Source organism: Dermacentor variabilis, chromosome 3, assembly GCF_050947875.1.
Source record: "Dermacentor variabilis isolate Ectoservices chromosome 3, ASM5094787v1, whole genome shotgun sequence".
NCBI classification, from domain to species: domain Eukaryota; kingdom Metazoa; phylum Arthropoda; class Arachnida; order Ixodida; family Ixodidae; genus Dermacentor; species Dermacentor variabilis.
Genome location: NC_134570.1, coordinates 149874956 through 149895990, shown reverse-complemented (window position 1 = coordinate 149895990; position 21035 = coordinate 149874956). Strand labels below are relative to the sequence as shown.

General features: G+C 46.9%; 1 protein-coding gene across 1 annotated transcript in view; it reads right to left on the bottom strand.

Moving 5' to 3' along the window:
- Positions 1–18472, bottom strand: part of LOC142574258 (astacin-like metalloprotease toxin 5) — a 58964-nt gene extending 40492 nt beyond the window's left edge. Inside the window, exons 1-2 of the mRNA XM_075683387.1 lie at positions 18154–18472; positions 8420–8490 (exon numbers count right to left, since the gene is read on the bottom strand). Coding sequence (XP_075539502.1) covers positions 8420–8490; positions 18154–18295 — 213 coding nt within the window. The 5' untranslated portion in view covers positions 18296–18472. The remainder of the gene's footprint in view (positions 1–8419; positions 8491–18153) is intronic.
- Positions 18473–21035: the final 2563 nt, after the last annotated feature.

Genomic DNA, 21035 nt, shown 5'->3' with positions numbered 1-21035 from the left:
CGAAGAAAGATGCACTACCGAAAATGTTCGCTGAAGAATATCGCCTCTGAATGCAACTTTTCAGGCGCTATCGCGGCTTATGGAATTTATAACCATCCCTAGAAAATGTTTCTCATGTATATCTTGCATGGCTAAGTGAGTGGGTCGCTGAAATTTAGCTAGTGCAGCTATACGCCAACTGCTGTTTGCATGCTTTCTAAGCATTGAGTGGTCCGCGTCGCACTTGCCTGCTGCGCCGCTGTGCACGCTTGCGCTCTGAAAGCTGGGGCAGCAAAGATATGTTCCGACTTCCTCTACTCAGCCTTGGGTACTTCGCAGCCGTCACTCGTACTCGTGTACGTGTTCGAGCACCCGACTGCCGTGCGCAACGTGTAGGCGTTCTTGAAACAGCTCAAACAATATGCGTAACGAGAAAGAACGCTCAGACACGCATCAACTTACACATGTTGAGCGAGCGACGCGCCTGGACGCCTAGACGCAAGTCAGAGATCAGCAGTCGCCTACAGTTCTCTTTCGCCAGTTCCGCATCGTTACCGCTTACCGCCAGAACCACGTCTCCCCTGCTTAGGATGATCAGTAGGATGATAATACGAAAACTAGACAATCAGCAGCCCCGAGGCTTTGCCAAGATTATATGGATAGTATATGCTTAGCATTTATAGGCTTTTCAGGTTAACCCATTGGCGCGTTAAATGCGCATAAGCATTGTCATTTACAAAACTCCTGAAACTAACTATGGGCTTCAGACTTTCGAACATACAATTATAACTTTCTTGAATGACAACAAAGATATCAAAACGCTAATACACGAGTTTCCGAATGAAATTCTTTACAAAAAAGAGTTATGGATCTGTTGCTTAGGTCATAACACACAACTTAGACATACTGTAGTCTTAACGTGGCAGATTATTTAAAACATTGCTAGATAACGGTGGTTTACTTATTTATTGATTTTTGGACGCACTCTTTCCTGTTTCTTTTCACAGCTGTAATTTCAAAAATTACTATGTCGAAACATTTATATACTGTGCAGAATTGTGGATGTTCGTTTTTTGTGCGATTTTAATGTTACATTAGAAGAAAGCTTGTTGTCGTCTCAAATGCACTGTTTCTCACCACGAGGAGGATAGGCCTCGTCAGGCATATACAGCTCTTAGCCTCCCTTCTGATGTGGCGATGTACGTTTGGATGCTGTATATGACATTGAAAAAGAAACAATAAACTTTACTTACTTTAGATAAAAAAATACAAATGAAGACAAAACACATAGTATTCCTTGGTACGCCATTTCGTCAAGAAGGGTCCTGCGAAGACGACTGCATCGGAGTTTTTTGTCAGCTGCATGATGTGTTTGATCTATCCATCGCCAACTTGGAAAAGTGCTGAACATAGCAGGTGCTGTTCTACATGCAGCTTCTTTATTTTCTGTCAAGCATAGCATATATACGCTTCTGGAAGCTGAAGTTTTGGGTACGTTTTAAAAAAAACTGTGTAAGCGATGAACGCATGACATTCCCTATAAAATACATATGATACCCTCGCAAGAAAATGAATGCAGGTCTGCTTTGTAAAGTATGCTGGGCCTATGGGTATGCTAGAGGGGTGGGCTTGATCTCGAAGCACACACGATGATTTCTTTACCTGTGTTTCGTCAAAATATTCTTGGTGCCTACAAGAACTTCAGAGACTGTTGCAGGAAAAATATGTGTTTAGAAAAAGACCGACACTGTTATTATTCGTTCTGGTTCTTTTCTTGCTGCTGACAAAGATGACGATGCTCTTGTCTTTTCAGTCAAGAAAATATGGAGCAGTGTTACAGTAAATTTGGATAAATAGAAACCATTTAAAAATCATATGAAGAATATTTAAAAAGAAAGATCATTTATGCATCCTTTGTTATAAATTGGAAAATGAGTGGGAGGGAACAGAAAGCATCAAAGACTATCTATATTGATATGCCAATCGAGATGAGTTATGCATTCAAGTAGGGAAACCCATGATGGTGAACGAGACGCAACCCCCACCTCATGAAAAGACAGAAAATTCTAACGAAAATGACACCTAGCAATCATACAACAGGATTGTAATGCATGAACAGACTGGCACTGGAGTAGACGTCACCAGTCTCTTCACTGAACCAAATTCAGAATCCTTTAGTTTTTAATGCATGCATTCATCGCTAATTATAGCTTTTAGATCTGCGTCAATAATAAATCTGCGTTGCACGCGCCACTGCAAGCAACAGCAATTTCATTCATTGATTGATTGATTGATTGATTGATTGATTGATTGATTGATTGATTGATTGATTGATTGATTGATTGATTGATTGATTGAACACTTTATTTTCCCAGCGAGCTGGGGCGCCCGCCTCATAGGTAGGAGGGGACCACGAAGCAGTCCCCGCGCGTTGAGGACGGTGAGTCTTCACGGCCTCAACGGCCAGGCAAGCCTGGGAGACCTTGCTCCAGACCGACTCTGAAGACGACCAGCAACAGCAAAGCCCTTCCTTGTTACTTGGTGAACTCATGTTATACACTTCATAAGTAAGAACATCTCAATAACAAACCATATTTTCCACAAATAATGCTAATTTTGCTGCCAGAAGGTTATGCGGGCTTGATCCAAATTTTGTTTCACTCTTCGCTGCAAGCTTTTTTGCTTTTGGAAGCTCCAATATATCAGCATCATCATCATCATCCTCAGTCTATTTTATGTCCACTACAGCACGAAGACCTGTCCTGCGCCAACGAATTGCCACTAGCGCCCGCGAATTTTCTCATTTCATCGTTCCATCTAGTCTTCTGTCGTCCTCGATTGCGTTTTCCTGCTCTTTGTACCCGTTCTGTAACCATAATTGTCCAATGGTTATCTAACCGGCGCATTACATGACCTGCCCAGCTTCATTTTTTCTCTTGATGTCAATTGGAATATCGTCTATACTCGTTGGCTCTCTCATCTAAACCGTTCTCTTTCTGTCTCTTAACGTTATGCCTTGCAATCTGCGTTCCATCGCTCTTTGCGCGATCTTTAACTTGTTCTCAAGCTTTTTCGTCAATCTCCAAGTCTCTGCCCCATATGTCAGCACCGGTAAAATGCACTGATTGTACACCTTCCTTTTCAATGATAATGGCAAGCTTCCAGTCAGGAGCTGACAATGTCTGCCGTATGCAATCCAAGCCATTTTTATTCTTCTATGAATTTTCTTCTCATGATCAGGGTTCCCTCTGATCTATTGACCTAGGTCAGCGTACTCCTTCACAGACTCTGGAGGCTGCCTGACGATCCTGAATTCTTTCTTGTTCTCTTGCCCGGTCATTAATCATTATCTTAACTTCTGCATATTGTTACGAATGATGTTTATTTACAGGGTGAAACGAGGTCCGAGAGGAAGCTACAGGCGAAGCCCAGGCGGCTCAGAATACCCCGGGATTACGCGCGCACACTCTACTTCTCCTTTCTCTGCCTCAGTTGCGCAGTGCTGCGACATTTTCCCCGGGGGCAGACGAAGATCGCTGAGCGAGTTAAAGGGACCTGTGATGATACTGCTTGAGTCTGGCCACGTGAACAACTTGCGTCGCACGTGAACGCCGATTACTTGCCGTCACTTTGGCGACGACATAGTTCACATGACTCAAGCGGCTGAGTATAACGAATGGTCCGGTGTTAGTGGCGAGAAACTTGCGGTACAATCCCATTTTGCGAACAGGTGTCCACAACCAAACTTAATCACCGGGAGTAAAGCTGACGGGGATATGCCGCGCATCATAGCGAATCTTGCTGTTGCCTTGTGAGGAGAACGTCCTAAGATGCGCCAGTCGATGTGCTTCCTCAGCACGACACAGAGTTTGGGCGATGGAAGTATCTTGTTGGCACGATAAAGGTAGAATAGTGTCCAGACAGCTCTGGGGAGCGCGTGCGTACAGCAAGAAGAACGGCGCATATGCAGTAACTTCGTGCTTGGCACTATTGTATGCGTACGTTACAAAAGGTAAGACGGCGTACCAATTCTTGTGGTCAGCAGCGACATACATTGATAACATGTTGGTAAGTGTTCGATTCGTCCACTCCGTGAGGCCATTGGTTTGCGCGTGGTAAGGAGTGGAATGACGACATGCAGAAACACAGAGCCGTAACAGTTTTTCAACGACGTCGGCGGTGAATTGCCGCACACGGTCACTGATGACAGCTCGGGAAGCCCCATGACGGAGTATGACGTGGTGCAACAAAAATGAAGAGATATCTGTTGCAGTGGCAGATGGAAGTGCAGCCGTTTGCGTGTAGCGAGTAAGGTAATCTACGCATAAGATAATCCAGCGGTACCAAGATGACGTCTTTGGGAGTGGGCCAAGCAAGCCGATGCCGATTTTTCAAAGGGTAACATCGGTGGCCTAACTGGTTACAAATTTCCTGCTGGAGCCGTCGTCGTTTGCTTCTGGCGCTGGCAAATTGTACAGCTGGCGACATACTCTTTCGTTGTTTTCCACAGCTTGTGCCTGCAACATCTCTGTTGAAATCGGTGTAGTGTGAGTGCCAAGCCAAGGTGCCCGGACGTGATATCCCCATGCATGGAACGAAGGACAGCAGGCCGCAGGTTTTTGGCCACACCTAGAAGCAATGCAGGACCATCAGCTGAGTAATTTTTTTGTACAACAAACCATTACGAAAAGTACACGGTATTGTTGCTGCTGGCTCACATGCAGCTAGCTTCCCGTAGCGATTTCAAGGTAGGGTCGCAAAGTTGCTCTCTCTCGAAGGTACTCAGGTCTGGAAAGTCGGAAGAGATGTAAATTAGGTAGTCATAGAAGTCATCATCCTCAGCTTTAGTGTGTGGCGAAGGGAGATGGGATAGGCAATCAGCATCCATGTGACATCCGCTCTTGTACTTAACGCAAAAGCTGTACGCTTGAAGGCACAAAGCCCAGCGGGCTAACCGGCCAGACGGGTCACACAGCCCAACGAGCCAAAGAGTGAATGATGGTCAGTCACTATCGTGAACGCGCAGCCATGTAGATATGCACGGAACAGCTGAATGGCGAAGACGACTCCTAGACACTCGAGTTCAGTTACGGTGTAGTTTCCGCTTTTGTAAATGTCCGAATAGCGTAGGCAATGACGTGGTCACGGCCACCGCAGTGCTGAACAACACAGCGCCAACACCCGCACCGCTGGCGTAAGTATGCAGCTCAGTTGACGCCTCCGGATTGAAATGCCGCAGAAACGGTCCAGAAGTCAACAAAAATTTCAGCTGTTGAAACGCCGATTCGCAGTCAGCAGTCCACAAGTATGGGTGTCTTTCTGAAGGAGAGACGTGACGGGAGAGGCAAGCTGTGTGAAAAGGCGGAAAAAGCTTCGCAGATCTTTCACCATGTGTGGCTGTTGGAAGTCTCGAACTGCTGCTCTCTTTTCAGGGTCTGGTCATATCTCGTCTCTGTCGACCAGAAAGCCTAGTACGAGGGCTTGACGCTCACGGAAATGATATTTCGAGTTTAAAATAAGGCCAGCTTGCTGGATACAGTCATGAACGACCGACAGGCGCTGATTGTGCTCGTGAAATGTCCGGCCGTAGATAATGACGTCCTCTAAATAGCACATGCAAATTTCCCATTTGAGTCCGCGGAGCACGGTATCCATAAATTGCTCGAATGTCGCTGGAGCGTTGCATAAGCCAAAGGGCATAACGTTGAACTCAAAGATACCGTCACGTGTCGCGAAGGCTGTCTCCTCCTTGTCTGAGGGGTGCATGGGAATTTGCGATATCCTGACCGTAAATCAACAGAAGAGAAATACGACGCGGAGTGGAGGCAGTCGACGGCGTCGTCTATTCGCGGTAGCGGGTACACGTCTTTCCATGTTACGGTGTTTAGGCGGCGATAGTCCACACAGAATCTCCATGAGTTGTCTTTTTTCTTGACTAGGATCACAGGAGCAGACCAAGGTCTACATGATTCCTGGATCACTCTTTTCTGTAACATTTATGCGACCTGCTCGGCGATGGCTTTTCTCTCTGAAGGTGAAACGCGATAGGGCTCCTGACGAATTGGCGTCGCTTGCCCTGTATGGAGGCGGTGTTGCATACGAGACGCCGGCGGTGTATGGGACGCTCGTTGGCCATGAGCAAAATCAAACACTGTGGCGTAGCGAGCGATCACTCCTTCAAGCAGGCACTGCTCACTAGAAGGCAGCGACCTGTTAATCATACGCTTAAAGTCAGCAGAATTATCATGGTTGGAATCGAGGTTGGATTTTTTTTCGGCAGTTGCCATTTCGACCATTCCGACGCTGACAATGGCTTGTTCATGAAAATTTGCCAGTTTAAATCCTAGTGGCAATGTTATGGATTGGGTTGAAACGTTCACTGTCCACAAACGAGTACAACTATCAGTGGTGACAATGAAGGAGCGAGGGACTATTGCATTTTTCTCGAGCGCATTCTTCTAATCGGGCTCGGCTAAACAAGAACCTGCACGAGGGCGAGAAGTATTGACAGGTACAAACATTGCAGTCTGAGGGGGCAAACACACACCTTGCTACACGGAGAGAACGTCGGCGCATCACTGGTGTTATCTCTTATCTGTTATCGAGAGGTACTGGAATCGATACCCAGCACCTCCACCAAAGATGTTACGAATGATGTTTATTTATAGGGTGAAACGGAGGTCCGAGAGGAAGCTGCAGGCCAGGCCCAGCCACCGCAGAGTACCCCAAAATCATGCGCGCACACTCTACTTCTTTCTCTGCCTCAGTCGCGCATTGCTACGACAATATTAAACTTCCAGCCCCACTCTTACACTCTCTCCGCTAAGGCCCTCAATCATTTGTTGTAACTCGTATGCAGTGTTGCTGAATAGAACAATGCCATCAGCAAACCGAAGATTGCTTAGATATTCGCCGCCGATCCTTACTACTAAGCCTTCCCAGTTTAATAGCTTGAATGCTTCTTCCAAGCACGCAATGAATCGCATTGGAGATATTGTGTTTTGCTCCCGTAAAGGTCCAGCGTACTTTATCAAGTACCCTATCGTAGAGTTTCAGAGAATAAAGCGCCACTCATAAAACTTTCAGAATGTATTTACAGCGCAAAAATTAGTCTAACACGAAAAATCAACGAAATGTAAATGTTGATACAGGCACGTATCTGCTATCGTTAAATATGTCGCGTCATCTTCGTAGCCTCCCTATCAGACGGTGTCAGCATATTTTAGTTCCACACTAAAGCTGTCGTAGCGCCTCCTGGCCAGCGCTGGTTCCCTACAACACGCGGTCAGTGTCAGTTTAAGATTTTTTGTGCCGTTCGCTGTTTGTTTAATCAATTGCTATAGCATTTTTATCCTACGTGCATTAAATGTATTGTGTACCACTGTGAACAAACGCCTTTGTTCTCATTTTTGGTGCCCTGAGGTTCTGCCTCAGTGACCTACTTAATAAAGCAAACTTTACCACAGCCGAACGCAACACCCGAACGCCGACAGAGGGCCGGTGCTTCTGTTAACCTGATTGAGTTGAGGAGGGGCTTCTCACCGGGGATCGTTCGAGAATGCGGGCGTAAATGCATTTCACACTATCTTCTTTTTACTTTTCATTCACCACATACACAATTTTTCTAGCGTTTTATCAATTTCAGTTTTTCAAGCATTTGGCATTTCCACGAATGAGGGACGAGGAAATGAAAGCGATAGCAAGGCTTAGCGTTGCGCTGAAGCTCCTCGGATGCGGCTTTAAGAATACGCCAAGGCTACGCGTTGGCATAGCAAACTCATCGAAGCAATTTCTGCTGCTCTGCTGAAAGAGCTGCCCTGACAGTGGTTGGACATCTCACAATGCTGGCATCATTGGGATCACCACCATCAGCATTGCAGGCACCGCAACACAATTTGGTGCATGAAATGAGAGGGAAGTTCGGAGCTCGCAGTGCGCTGTTCATTCCGCTCGGACCACTGCATACCACTGCTCAGCAGGAACGCCCTTTAGCCAGGCGTGGTAGGGAGAACGCTGCCTTGGCTCTCCTGCGCAGTCGATTGATCGTAGAAGGGGGGTACGTCCCTTTACCTTCCTCGTTGTTGCAGCCAAACACACCCCGTGCCTATAGTGTCTCTGTTGCCTGTCACAGCCTGTCACAACATGTTGCCTGGCACCGATGCTTGTCACAGCATGATAACGGCAGCGCCAGCGGCAAATGCCCCTCGGGCGTGCGAATGATTGCTCTCGGACGCCGTAAAATCAAGGCAATGTGTTTTGCTGCATCGTTTCTAGAAGACCGTGCTGCACAGTTTGTTAGCTTTCAAACTTCTTTTTGCAAGCCGTCATAATGCGTAATGGAAATGGCTTTAGTTCAAGGGAACTTGAGTTGCCCGTCTGTTACAGGTATAGATCGGGCACGGCGTGGAATGCTGCAGAAGAAGCAGAAGAAAATACCCACTTGCAAGGAGCGGCCTTCGGGTGAAATATTGTCCCCTTCAATGTGTCCGGCTCTTTCCACTGCCCACTCAACTGAAATCGAAAAAGGAAAAAAAAAGCATGAAGTACGAGAGTGTTCACAAAACAAGCACTGCATCAGATCATCGTCGCCATTTTAGCAATCTCGTCGCTAGATTTAATCACTTGTTGGTCTGCTTTGCTACCGGCACCTTTTTTTCGTGATGTGACCGAAATATTTCTTCACTTTCTAGAATGGCGCTTTAATGCTTATTCAAAAACTACAAGAAGGCCACCATGATTTACGACGAAGATGCTACCTGACCACGATTAAGAAACGCTACGGTTAGCACTTTTGAGACGCTATTCGCTGTGGTTAAAAGCATTGAAGGAAATAGGTTTCACGTTTCCCTCTAGGTAGCGGTTTTCGTTTTTGTTTGTTTGTTTTCGTTCAAATCAAACATTTAAAAGGGGTGCCAATGGCGCGGATGCTGCAGTCGCACCAAATACGTTCAATTGGTGCCCATTCGAAATGCAGCAGTTTAATGAATTACTAATGCGTATGCCATTAAATGTTTAGAGCACAGGAGGTGAATATAGGGCCACACTGTGTATTAAGGTGTCTGCATATTTGAGCTGTTGGGCTCGTTTACGTTACCATCAATGCACCGCCTCCTTATGTCACGGCTTTCGGGCCAGTTAATACTACACAGAGCCGAGTTTTCAGGCGGATCTAGGAATGACCACGTAGTATTTGACTTGCACGAAGTTCGGGAAATTGTAATTCGATTGAAATTCTTATTTAAGTTTAGCCAGCACTTTAGTGATGTTAGAGGGTGCAGACAGAAAGCTATATAAATATGTTGGTATATATACATTCAAAATTATTGATTTAATTTAAAGAATTCACAGAGATCCAGTCCGACTCCTGCACTGAAATCGCGTCTTCGTCGTTTTCGACAGCCAGCTCACTTTGTAGTCCTTAGCTTCTACATAAGCGGCAAACCACCAAAACAGCCAACTGCTATGCACGTGGCAGTACCCTTCTTTCCAGAAAGCATCGTCTCGATGCTTCAAATGCGACAACGACAAATAAACATGTAAAGCCCACACGCTTTAACACTGATGAAGTTTGTGAAGAGGAAAGCATCACTCAAGCGGGAAAAGGCGAATGAAAATGAAGATGACCTAGCCAGCGTGAGTGGCACGTTTTAATCCTAGAAACATTCACAATGCCCGTCTGTTGCACACAGCGGGAATGCCGAGTCGTGTCTTCAAGAAGGATAACTTCATAGTTGACCTCGCTGAGGCAGCGCAGGACTATGTAGGGACTAAAGTAGCGGTGCAGTAACTTTTCCGACCAACCCTGTTGGCGAATAGGGGCCCACACCCAAACATGATCACCGGGTTGGTTCATAACCTCGCGATGTCGAACGTTATACATCTCGGAGTCTATTTAATATTGATTCTAAATTCCCTAGCGTGCAAGCTCGCCAGGTGCGTCTGCGAGCAGGGGAAATTCATCTGCGTTACTGCTAATGTCGTATTGCTGGGTAGGAGCATGGCACGGTGGTAGCCTCAAGGCCGTGGAGCAACCGGAAAGGAGTGAACCGAGAAGTTTCTTGAACATCAGCCTTGTATACGAATATAACGTAAGGCGAAACACCGTCCCAATTATTGTGGTCGCTGTCGACATACATGGAAAGCATGTGAACAATTTCTTGTTTAACCTCTCCGTAAGGCCGTTCGTCTGAGGATGGTCTGCAGTGGCTCGACGATGAGCTGTTCCACTACGCGTCATGAAGTATTTCACCACCTGGGTTGTGCAAGGCGTACCACAATCTGTTATGACTATTGCTGCTGCGCCATTTAGGAGAACGAAGTTGAGGATGAAAAAGTGCGCGACATCACCGGCAATGGCTCGCTGAGGGAACCAGTTTCGCAGTATCGCGTCAAATGATCAGCTGCAACCAGAATCCAGCGGCTGGCAGCAAAGAACTTAGGGAATGGCCCGAGTACGTCCATGCCGATTTGTTGAAATGGTTGTGGTAGCCGTGTAACAGGGTTCACAAAACCGGCTAGGGGCTGAGTTGCAACCTTTCGGCGCTGGCAGTCACGACACGTTTTCACGTAATGCTTGACTTCCTGGGCGAGCTTAGGCCACTAGTATTCTTGACGAATACGGGCCAAGGTACTCACGAATTCCAAATGGTCTGAAGAGGGTACACCGTGGCAATCGGACAGAACATCTGCACACAGCGCGAGTGGATCGACAAGGAGATGTCCACTCGCTGATGGGTAGAAATTCTTTTTTGTACAACACATTGCTGCGGAGACAGAAAGAAGGTGGTGAACCCGCGAATGTTCGTGGTGGACGCGAGCTTCAGACTCCACCGTAGTCGATAGGTTGGCCGAGGTCTAAATTGTACCGCTGTTGCCGAACCGAGTCGGATATATTGACAGCCCAAAAGAAGTGGCTGCCGTCATCTGTATCACTTCACACCCTTGCGACTAGAGCGCGGCAAAGGCAGTCAGCATCAACGCGCCTCCATCAAGACTTAAAGACGATTGTTACGTGGAATTCTTGAAGATGGAGGCTCCACCTGGCCAGACGCTCTAAAGGGTGTTTGACACTTCCTAGCCAAGAAAGGGCGTGATGGTCGGTAACCACTCTAAAGGGCAAGCCGTAGAGATAGGGCCGGAATATAGCTATCACCCAGACGACAGCCAAGCATTCTTTTTTCAGTGTAAAGCAGTTGGTTTCTTCAGAAGTTAAAGTGTGGCTAGCGTAAGCTGTAGCATGTTCAAAATTCATCTTTCTACTGCACGAGGATTGCACGAAGGTCGATGTTGCTAGCGTCGGTGTCCAGATTAGTGTCGGCTTCTTCAAAAAAGTATGAAAGTGAGGGCAGTATCTGGCCGCTGACGCTCGGAGAAGGCGTCTCTCTGCTCCGAAGCACAAGATCACTGGATATCCTTCTTTTGTAAAACGACTAAGGTGTTCCGCGATTTGGGGAAAATTCTACACAACAGCGTCTGTAGCCTACGCAGAGGTCCAAGAATCGGCGCACATTGCGATTGAAGACTAGTGGTGGAAATTCAGCAGCTGCCATACTCTTTTCTGCATCTGGCCGAGCACCATCGTGACTGACAATATCACATAGGAACTTTAGCTCCTGATAACCGAAACGACATTTCTAGAGTTATAATGATAAGCCTGCTGAGGTAATTCCAGGGAAGACGGAATGAAGAAGCTGCAGATCTTGCTCAAACGTCCGAAAAAAACAACGACGTTGTCTAAATAGACGAGGCATGACTCCCACTTAAACTTGAAAGCACGGTGTTCATCATCCTTGGAGAGGTGGCGCGAGCTGAGCATAATCCAAAGGGCAGCACCTTAAGTTCGTACAGGCTGTCAGGAGTTGCCAACGCAGACTTTTCGCGATCATGTTCATAATCTTCGCATAGGCTCTTACTGTGTGGCTGAAAGCTCAGAATTTACTTCGACTGTTCCGACAATCGCGGCTTCACTCTTGACCGATGTGAAGCGCTCAGCAAGCGTAGAACATTTTGCATCCCCGCTATCGTCAACGTGAGCAATGGCCGTTCGTTTTGCGATGCGTTGGTAATGGCCGCTGAGGATCGTAACTAAACGCTCAGTCATCCTGCCATTCAGTTGAATAATTTCGAAGAACTACTGATCCAACAGCACCATTGCTTTCTTTCAGTGATGCCGCTACCGTCATGGTCGCAGTCGCCTTCAAGAGTTGCGAACACACTAATTCGCGGCGGGAGAGTAACATTGTTATTAACACGCAGTGCTCTCTTGAGCATGTTACTATGTTGCAGTACGGACCCGCCGTGGTTACTTAGTGGCTATGGTGTTAGGCTGCTGAGTTCGAGGTCGCGGGATCGAATCCCGGCCACGGCGGCCGCATTTAGATGGGGGCGAAATGCGAAAACAGCCGTGTACTTAGATTTAGGTGCACGTTAAAGAACCCCAGGTGGTCGAAATTTCTGGAGTCCTCCACTACGGCGTGCCTCATAATCAGAAAGTGGTTTTGGAACGTAAAACCCCATAATTTAAGATTTATGTTGCAGTACGGAGTTGTAGTCAACTAAGGGGAAATGAGATCCACCCAATTGTAGCAATTTCTAGAAATAAATCAATACGGGTCCCTCGAAAGAAGAACCTCGCAGTTGAAGTACGTCCTCGTGCGGGACTAGACCCTGGGACCACCGCCTTTCGGGGCCAGCCACTCTACCATCTCAGCTAACCAGGTGGCTGGCAGATGACAGGATGAAGTCGAACTTGCCAACCACTCGAAGCAAAAGCAAGAGTTTGAGGTAATGGTTATGCTGAAACCCGCAAGGTGGAGAGAAGTAATTAATCAAGGAAAAACGAGACATCCACCCAATCGTTGCAATTCCTACAAAGGAAACCCATACGGGTTCCTCAAAAGAAAAGACTCGCAGTTGAAAATTCGTCGCGGTCAAGCATTCGAGCCCAGGATCACTGCCTTTTTTCAGGGCAGCCGCTCTACCATTTGAGCTAACCAGCGGCTAGCAGATGGCAGGGTGAAGTCAAACTTGTCAGCAGCTTGAAGCAACGGCAAAAGTTTGACGTAATAGGTCTGCGGAAACCCGCAAGGTGGAGAGAAGTAATCGATTAGGGGAAAATGAGATATCCACCCAAACTTATCTAAGTTCTACAAAGGCAACCCATGCGGGCTCCTTGAAAGAAAAGCTTCGCAGTTAAGAACAATTCATCCTGCTTCGGCATTCGAACCCAGGACCCATATGAGTTTCGAAGAACACGTATGGATTTCCTTTATAGCAATTGCTACGATTGGGTGGATGTCTGATTGTCGCTTAATTAATTACTTCTCCCCGCCTTGCAGGTTTCCGCAGAACCTTTACACCAGAGTTGTAGTTGTCGGAAAACGCTATAAGCATATTGTGAATATTGATAACAGCTCAGAGGTAGCGAAGAAACTCCATGCCAAGAATGACTTTCCCGAAGCAGCCATGGAATACGATGAAGGAGGCAACGCACCTTGACAGACTAATTTTGAGTCAGGCTGCGCATCTTCGAATCGGCGTCAAGCGATGACCACATGTTGTCCTAAGGCTTTGTCATGGTCATGGTGTCGTGATTTTTCTCAGTTCAGCATCTAGTTCAACACGCCTAACTCAATAATCGCCGCCAGTGTCCACGAAGGTAGTAACCGCACAGCTGTCGAAATGAATGGGGATGTCAGCACAAACACTTTTATTGTCGATGGCATGCGGTTTTCAAAGGGAATCTTCGGCGGGCGGCTGGCGTGTAGGGGGAATGAAGACATTGTACAGTTGATTCAACAGCAGCCCTACCCGCGGAAGTCGCTGCTCCTAGATCCCGCGGCTTGGGCTTGGAGACCTAGTGGATCTGCCTCCAACGAAATGAGCGAACGCCTAGCATTTGCCAGGTCACGCAGAGTGTCGAGGAGACGGAGAACGGGACTAACGCCATGGAAAAGTCGGCGACTGGTGGCTCGCCAAGTACTTGGCAATAGCACGTGGATGCTCACCATGCCGCCGTAGACGTGCGTCTAAGCCGAACCCATGAAGGCCATCTGCCGGTATGTTCGCTTTCGATATAAATGACCTGCTTTGTCGCATTGGCGGCTGAACGTTGCCGGGAGCGCACCACAGATTGCATTTCTGCACGTTGAGACTTGGGCTTGCGAAAGGAATAAGGCTCGGGAAGTACTCTGTCGTCTGTTGGGTGGATGGACGGGACGGTTAGGCAACTGCCGGCATAGGAGCTCTTAAGGTTTCGGCGTATGTCAGAAGAGGGACCGCGGCTGGCGGCGCGACCACGGGTTGTACCAGCTGTTTCACCTCTTCGAGAACTAGATCGCTTAGAGCAGAGATGTGGAGTTTAGTAGACACTGCATCAATTCGCACCTCCTCACGTACAATACTGCGCACGAGTTGCTAGGGCGCGCGTACTGCGACGACCGCTGCCGTACCATACTCTCCATCGGTGATGCTTCATTGAGGAATTCGGCTGCGGTACGCGGCAAGTTACACACTATACCTGCAAACAACTGCGCTTGCCCCACATCAACAAACGTATTTGTTTTCTTCGGTCATTCCGGGATCAACTTGTCGGAGCAACCGTGGCATGACCTCAATGAACATGGTGACACTCACTTTGTGTGTATTTCTTGGAACTGAGAGCCCGTTCTGCTTCCTGTTTCCGCTCCGAATTTCCATTGGTATCTCGTAGCTGGCTATAATATTCTTGCCAGGTAGCCAAGCTCGCTTCATCATCCTCAAACAAGGTACACGCCGACTCCTCGAAGCCGAAGTAAACGTACCGGAGCTTCCAATGATCGTCCCATTCATTGACGCTGGCAACTGGATTGTATGGATTATATGAATACAACAATTAAACCTCGGCCCTCAGTCCCCAGCGGCTGCGAAGCAACTGACCACGGCGGCGGCCAGAGCTGTGACGCAGCAGAGTGTGCTAAGAATACCTGGGTCCGAACAGGCCGCCATTGGAATCTGAACCTGGCAAAGTTTAATGCTGGAGTGTTATGTAGTGAGGCGAGTTTAGCAGTGCTATTGGAGGAATTCGAGGGCAGTAAATGGGATATAATAGGGCTACGTGAAGTTATGAAGACATAAGAACCATATACAGTGTTAAAAAGCGGGCACGTTCTGTGCTACCAGGGCTTAGCGGAGAGATGAGAACTAGAAGCCGGATTCCTGATTAATAAGGGTATAGCTGGTAACACACAGGAATTCTATAGCATTAACGAGAGGGTGGCAGGTCTTGTTGTGAAACATAATAAGAGGTACAAATTGAAGGTAGTACAGGTCTACGCCCTTACATCCGATCTTGATGACCAGGAAGTCGAAAGTTTCTATGAAGACGTGGAAACTGTGATGGGTAAAGTCAAAAGAAAATACACTATACTGATGGGCGACTTCAATGAAAGGGTAGGCAAGAAGCAGGCTGGAGGCAAGTCAATGGGGGAATATGGCATAGGCTCTAGGAATAGCAGGGCAGAGTTATTAGTAGAGTTTGCTGAACAGAATAATATGCGGATAATGAATACCGTCTTCCGCAAGCGGTATAGCCGAAAGTGGACGTGGAGGAGCCCGAATAGCGAGACTAAAAATGAAATAGACTTCATACTCTGCGCCAACCCTGGCATCATACAAGATGTGGACGTGCTCAGCAAGGTGCGCTGCAGTGACCATAGGATGGTAAGAACTCGAATTAGCCCCGACCTGAGGAGGGAACGGAAGAAACTGGTGCATAAGAAGCCGATCAATGAGTTAGCGGTAAGAGGGAAAATAGAGGAGCTCCAAATCAAGCTACAGAACAGGTATTCGGATTTAACTCAGGAAGAGGACCTTAGTGTTGAAGCAATGAACAATAGTCTTATGCGCAGCATTAAGGAGTGTGCAATAGAAATCGGTGGTAACTCCGTTAGACAGGATAACAGTAAGCTATCGCCGGAAACGAAAGATATTCTCAAGAAGTGCCAATGTATGAAAGCCTCTAACCCTACAGCTAGAACCGAACTGCCAGAACTTTCGAAGTTAATCAACAAGCGTAAGACAGCTGACATAAGGAAGTATAATATGGATTGAATTGAACATGCTCTCAGGAACGGAGGAAGCCTAAAAGCAGTGATGAAGGAACTAGGAATAGGCAAGAAACAGATGTATGCGTTAAGTGACAAAGCCGGCAATATATATAGATTGTAAGGCGTGTGTTGGAGGTGTTGGGTAAGCTGTTCCATGCACTGGGACCAACAGGAAACTCTCAGTATCGATCGCGACACCCTCGACGCTGAACTTGGGCACAACTGTGGACAAGTAGGTCTACCACCAGAAGTGGAACCCCTCTGAGTCCATTTAAGAAAAATGACAACCAATTCAACGGCTAACCAGGCTGGCAAGACCACAATAACGCCTTCTCCATGAATTTTCAACACGCTACGAACACGAAGGTCGTTTCATGGTGACGCTTTCCAGGATATTTGGAAGTGGCTAGACTATTACTGCTGTTCTCTTCCGAGACTGTTAAACAGTATTATAGTTTCCTGCAGATTAATTTTTAGACCCACCCTTCTGCTTTACCTCTCTAGGTCAGTGAGCATGCATTGCAATTGGCCCCCTGAGTTACTAAGCAAGGCAATATCGTCAGCGAATCGCAAGTTAACAAGGTGTTCTCCATTAACACTTATCCCCAATTCTTCCCACCCCAGGTCTCTGAATACCTCCTGTAAACACGCTGTGAATAGTGTGAATAGCACTGGAGAGATCGTGAAAGCAAATGTTAAAATATCACACTTATGATTTATAATAAATATATATATATATATATATATATATATATATATATATATATATATATATATATTATAAATCAGAAGCGTGATATTTTAAAATTTGCTTTCATAAGTGCCCCGCAAACGCGTCCTCATCTAAGAGTTGAACAAGCGACGAAGTAGGCGTGCTCTGACGTGCTGGCGAAGTTGGCGTGCTACGTTAGCGTGCTGGGCTACGAAATATGGGGCCGAACGCAGGCTTTGACGTTCGCATATCGCCTTACATTAAAAACTGTCTTCCAATATCTCTGCACAGTTTTTGCCGCCCTTTACAGCGAAGGTTGGTATCAGCTGGCGATAATGATGACCTTGCACTAGGTCGGCCAATGACGACGAACAAATAGGAAAGAAAGGTAAAGGAATCGTTAAATATCACTGCTTCTCGTTCCAAATCACCGTGATGAGGAAAAACTGCGAAATTTATTCCCTTGATGAAACAGAAAGCTTCATGAGCGACATGCTTGCAAATATCTACATGAGCGTCCCAATAAACCCAAAAATCATATGCATGTCAACACACAACCACACCAGCCAGCAGAAAACTGCTCCGAAATGTCCATTTATGTGTTCGGAAAATTCTGTAACTATCGCTATTATTTACCTGCATTAGACGTTATATGAATAAATGTTTCATGTAGCTTACGTTCTGTTTGTAGCCCCCCCCCCTCCCGACCAAACTTTAACGGCTATTTAGCGCTGTAGCTGGTAAATAAATAAAAACATAAATAATATATGCAGTAGGTGTGGGCAAAAGTTGTGACTGAGCTTCTACCAGATTTGCTCTTTCTTAAAGTAGTGGGAATGTGGGGGTAGTTCTGACCGCATGAATGACTCAGCTATATCAAGATGAGTTCCGCCTACTTCAAGCACATATAATCAATGCTGCGTTCAATATTTTACGGTAGTTCATTCGTAAGTTGTCATTTTCTTGTGAGGATGTCATGCCTTGCGTGACGTTTCTTGATTGTAAAGTTGAATTCATTTTCATGATACTTCGATGGATGCGAATGGAACGATGCATTTTTTTTAGCACGTGCCATTTTCTTTTTTTTTCTTCTATCCACAGATATGCGCGAAAAGCATATCTGAACGCACTATAGCAGCCTGCGGCCTTGAGGTGCGCTCGTTGCTGAAGCCTTGTTTCGTATCCTTCTTCGTAGACGATAGGAAAACTTGAATAGCAGGATTTGTTTCTTGTGCGATATTTGTTATCTTAATTCTAGCTGAATACACTGCGCCTTTCTTTCGATAGGTGTGATGCACTATACGCAAAGGCAGAACCGGTGCAATAAAAGAATTTGACAAAGAAACTATTGTCTAAAGCTTCACAAGTAGTGCATACCTTCGAGCCACGTTCGATCTTCATCATCACCAGTGGGAGGGCCTAGTGGTATGGCTGCTCCTGACGCCATCAGAACGACCGCGAATATTGACATTCTTGCCAGACTCATTGAAGCGAAAATCAGCAGCGGCAGTCGTGGCATTTACCTTAATGACTCCCTACGGGAAAACAGCAGAGTGCCGAAAGGTTTTCTTTACAAGAATGCAGCGCCTCGTCAAAGAATGTGTTTTTATAGAGAAAGCGCACGGGCTTGTTCTCGGGGCTTATCGGCATTCTATCAAAACGTTCCCCACATGTCTGACTGAAATTATCCCAGGTCAAAATATGCAACGTGCCTCGTGCTGCGAATAATCTGGAGTGCAGCTGGTTGTTCCTGCGGCCCTGCCTTTTGTGTTTTCAGAACAGCACAGGAATTTACTATTTTTCAAACGATAGTCGCGGGGTTAGCTTACTAACCTTGATAATAAATGGACGCTTAGCAACATTCAAACTGATGGTAATGAGAAAACGCTTGCGACAGAACTTATCATGATAAACCAACCCAGCGTGCTATTCAAGAATGCGTTCAGCATGCATTTGGAGGTGGTAATATGTTGAACTGGTTGTTATCAAATCTTCCTCAACAGTTGGCAACCACATGCAGCGTCTCAACAACGCCCCTTCAAAGCGCGAGCTATCCCGAAGGAACATTTGAGAGCGTTTTCCTTACCACCGGGACCACCGGTATCAACGCGGTGTTTTCACTAGTCTGTTAGAGTGCGCAGTGTTAGGAATGGGTGGGCAATATCTGCTAGACAAGGACAAGATATCGCGGTAATTTCCTCATTCTAGCTAAACGAGTTAAAAAGATACATCGTGCTACGTGTGAAAATTTAATATAAAGTGAGCCTGCTCTTCATCAGAAATGGTTTCTTGACAACACTACACCTTCGAAATTCCACGTATCAATGGGCACCTTTCGAAAGGCTTAGCGAAGCTCTTATGCATAGGCCTGTTCTTCACGACGTCAGTTCTAGACGAACTGACGTCGTCCCGAAGAAACATTCCCTCGAGGACCACCACATGCGCGGGTCCCTGATGACGTACGACTGAAACCAGAGGCGGTCGCAGACGCTACACCCTGCCACAAATCCGTATTCGACAGGGTGCTGTTGAAAGTACCCTTCTACGTCCAGCAAGTACGCAGTCCTCCCATCGCCGCGGCTTGTCTGCAGCCGGCTTGTTAGCGGCTGTTTCCTTGGCGTGCCGCTGATCTTCGGCCGTGCGTCCTCTTTCTTGGTGCCCCGCTACATGGCTGCGTGTATGTCGCCGTACCTCCTACGTCGCTGCTTCGGTACGCGTAGCATACCTCTGTAGTCTCTGCAGTCTTTGCAATTTTACCCTCCTCTTCCGCTTGATTCTTTCGAGGGCCCATTGTTGTATCTCTGTGTTGAAGCCCACGAGCAACATTGTGCAGATAGCGCAACCGAGCCTCGTCTATGTCTGCGCGCACACCAGTATCGGCGATTGGAGGGAGATAGAGAGAGGAAAGAGCGACTGCGGAGACGATGATGATAGTGATCGAAAGAAGGAAAGACGCTTGATTCTGCCATTGCGAAGAGGAAGAGGCGCAAGAAGAAGCGCCAAGCGAGTAGAGGCGTGAGAGAGGGCACGTGGCAGAGCGCGCGCATGGGCGTTGAGCAAAGAGAAACCGATCACCGAACCAATAGCGGACAGTGAGCGAACGCGTGGGGGTGGGTGCGCATAGGCCTCGAACTGTATGACCTCGGACGGCCTCGCATTTGACCCTGGCCCCGACTAGCAACAAAAAGAAATTCTTCGCATTTAGCATTGTAGGACTTGCTTACTTGATGACACCGAGAGATAAAGGCTCCTGTGTACCCCGGAAATTTTTCTTCATTCTTTTCCAATCACTCGCCACCCACAGGCGCACTATGGGTGCTATAACATAACCCTAGCAAAATCTGTTGTTATTCTAATTCTGCCGCTAGCTCTCCGCGATTGGTGAAACATATCTTGGGCCAACATCGCCTGTCTGTCGCAGGATGCCACTAAAGCCTCGATAACTCCCCATCTGATATGAGGGGCACGCAGCAAATATTCATGCTTAGGTGGAACAAAAGAAACATAATTATTTCCACCTACGCGCCTTTCTCGCCATTAGCAATCCGCTATTGGTCAAAATATATCGGGCTTCACCCACTTCACTTTTCCTTCACTGGAAAGCAGATGGAAGGCAGAAAACCGCGAGAACTTACCACGTCGAACTGTCGTGCACGTACTCATTGATATATCGAACAACACGGAGCGGAATTCAATAAGCTACCTTATGAACAACCTTTGACGTAAGAAAAAAAAAACTCGCAGTTTTGCCCGAAAGACAAAGCACAGACTGCGATAGCAAATTAGTAGATAGCTATACGAAGTAAGGATAGTTGTTTTATCTGCCATATAAGCTTGTAAACATTCGTTAACTAAATTAACGATGATGTTATGTGTAAGCGCGACTTAATGAGTACGTAGAAAGGAGCACACACATACAGCGCTGTCTCTTTGTGCCTGATCCTTTCTGCGTCATCGTTCAGTCCCGCTTTCAAATTATATGATAGATTCAAACCAAGAAGCCCGCCAACTTGTTGAAATTAACAAGCATGGTGTCACACGCGCAGGCAAACATGAACACTTGTCTCTCGATGAGCGCGGAACCTCGCTGTCAAAATGCTGGAGTGGGGAATCACGACTGCACAAGGCGATCGAATTACCTTCGTGCATCTCTTGCTTCAATGCGTAGGAAACGTCCAAAGCACAGCGCATACGATACTGCCTGCACTACGCGTACTCTTCAAACATGGCAGAACGCTTTGAAGATGGGGCCGACGCGG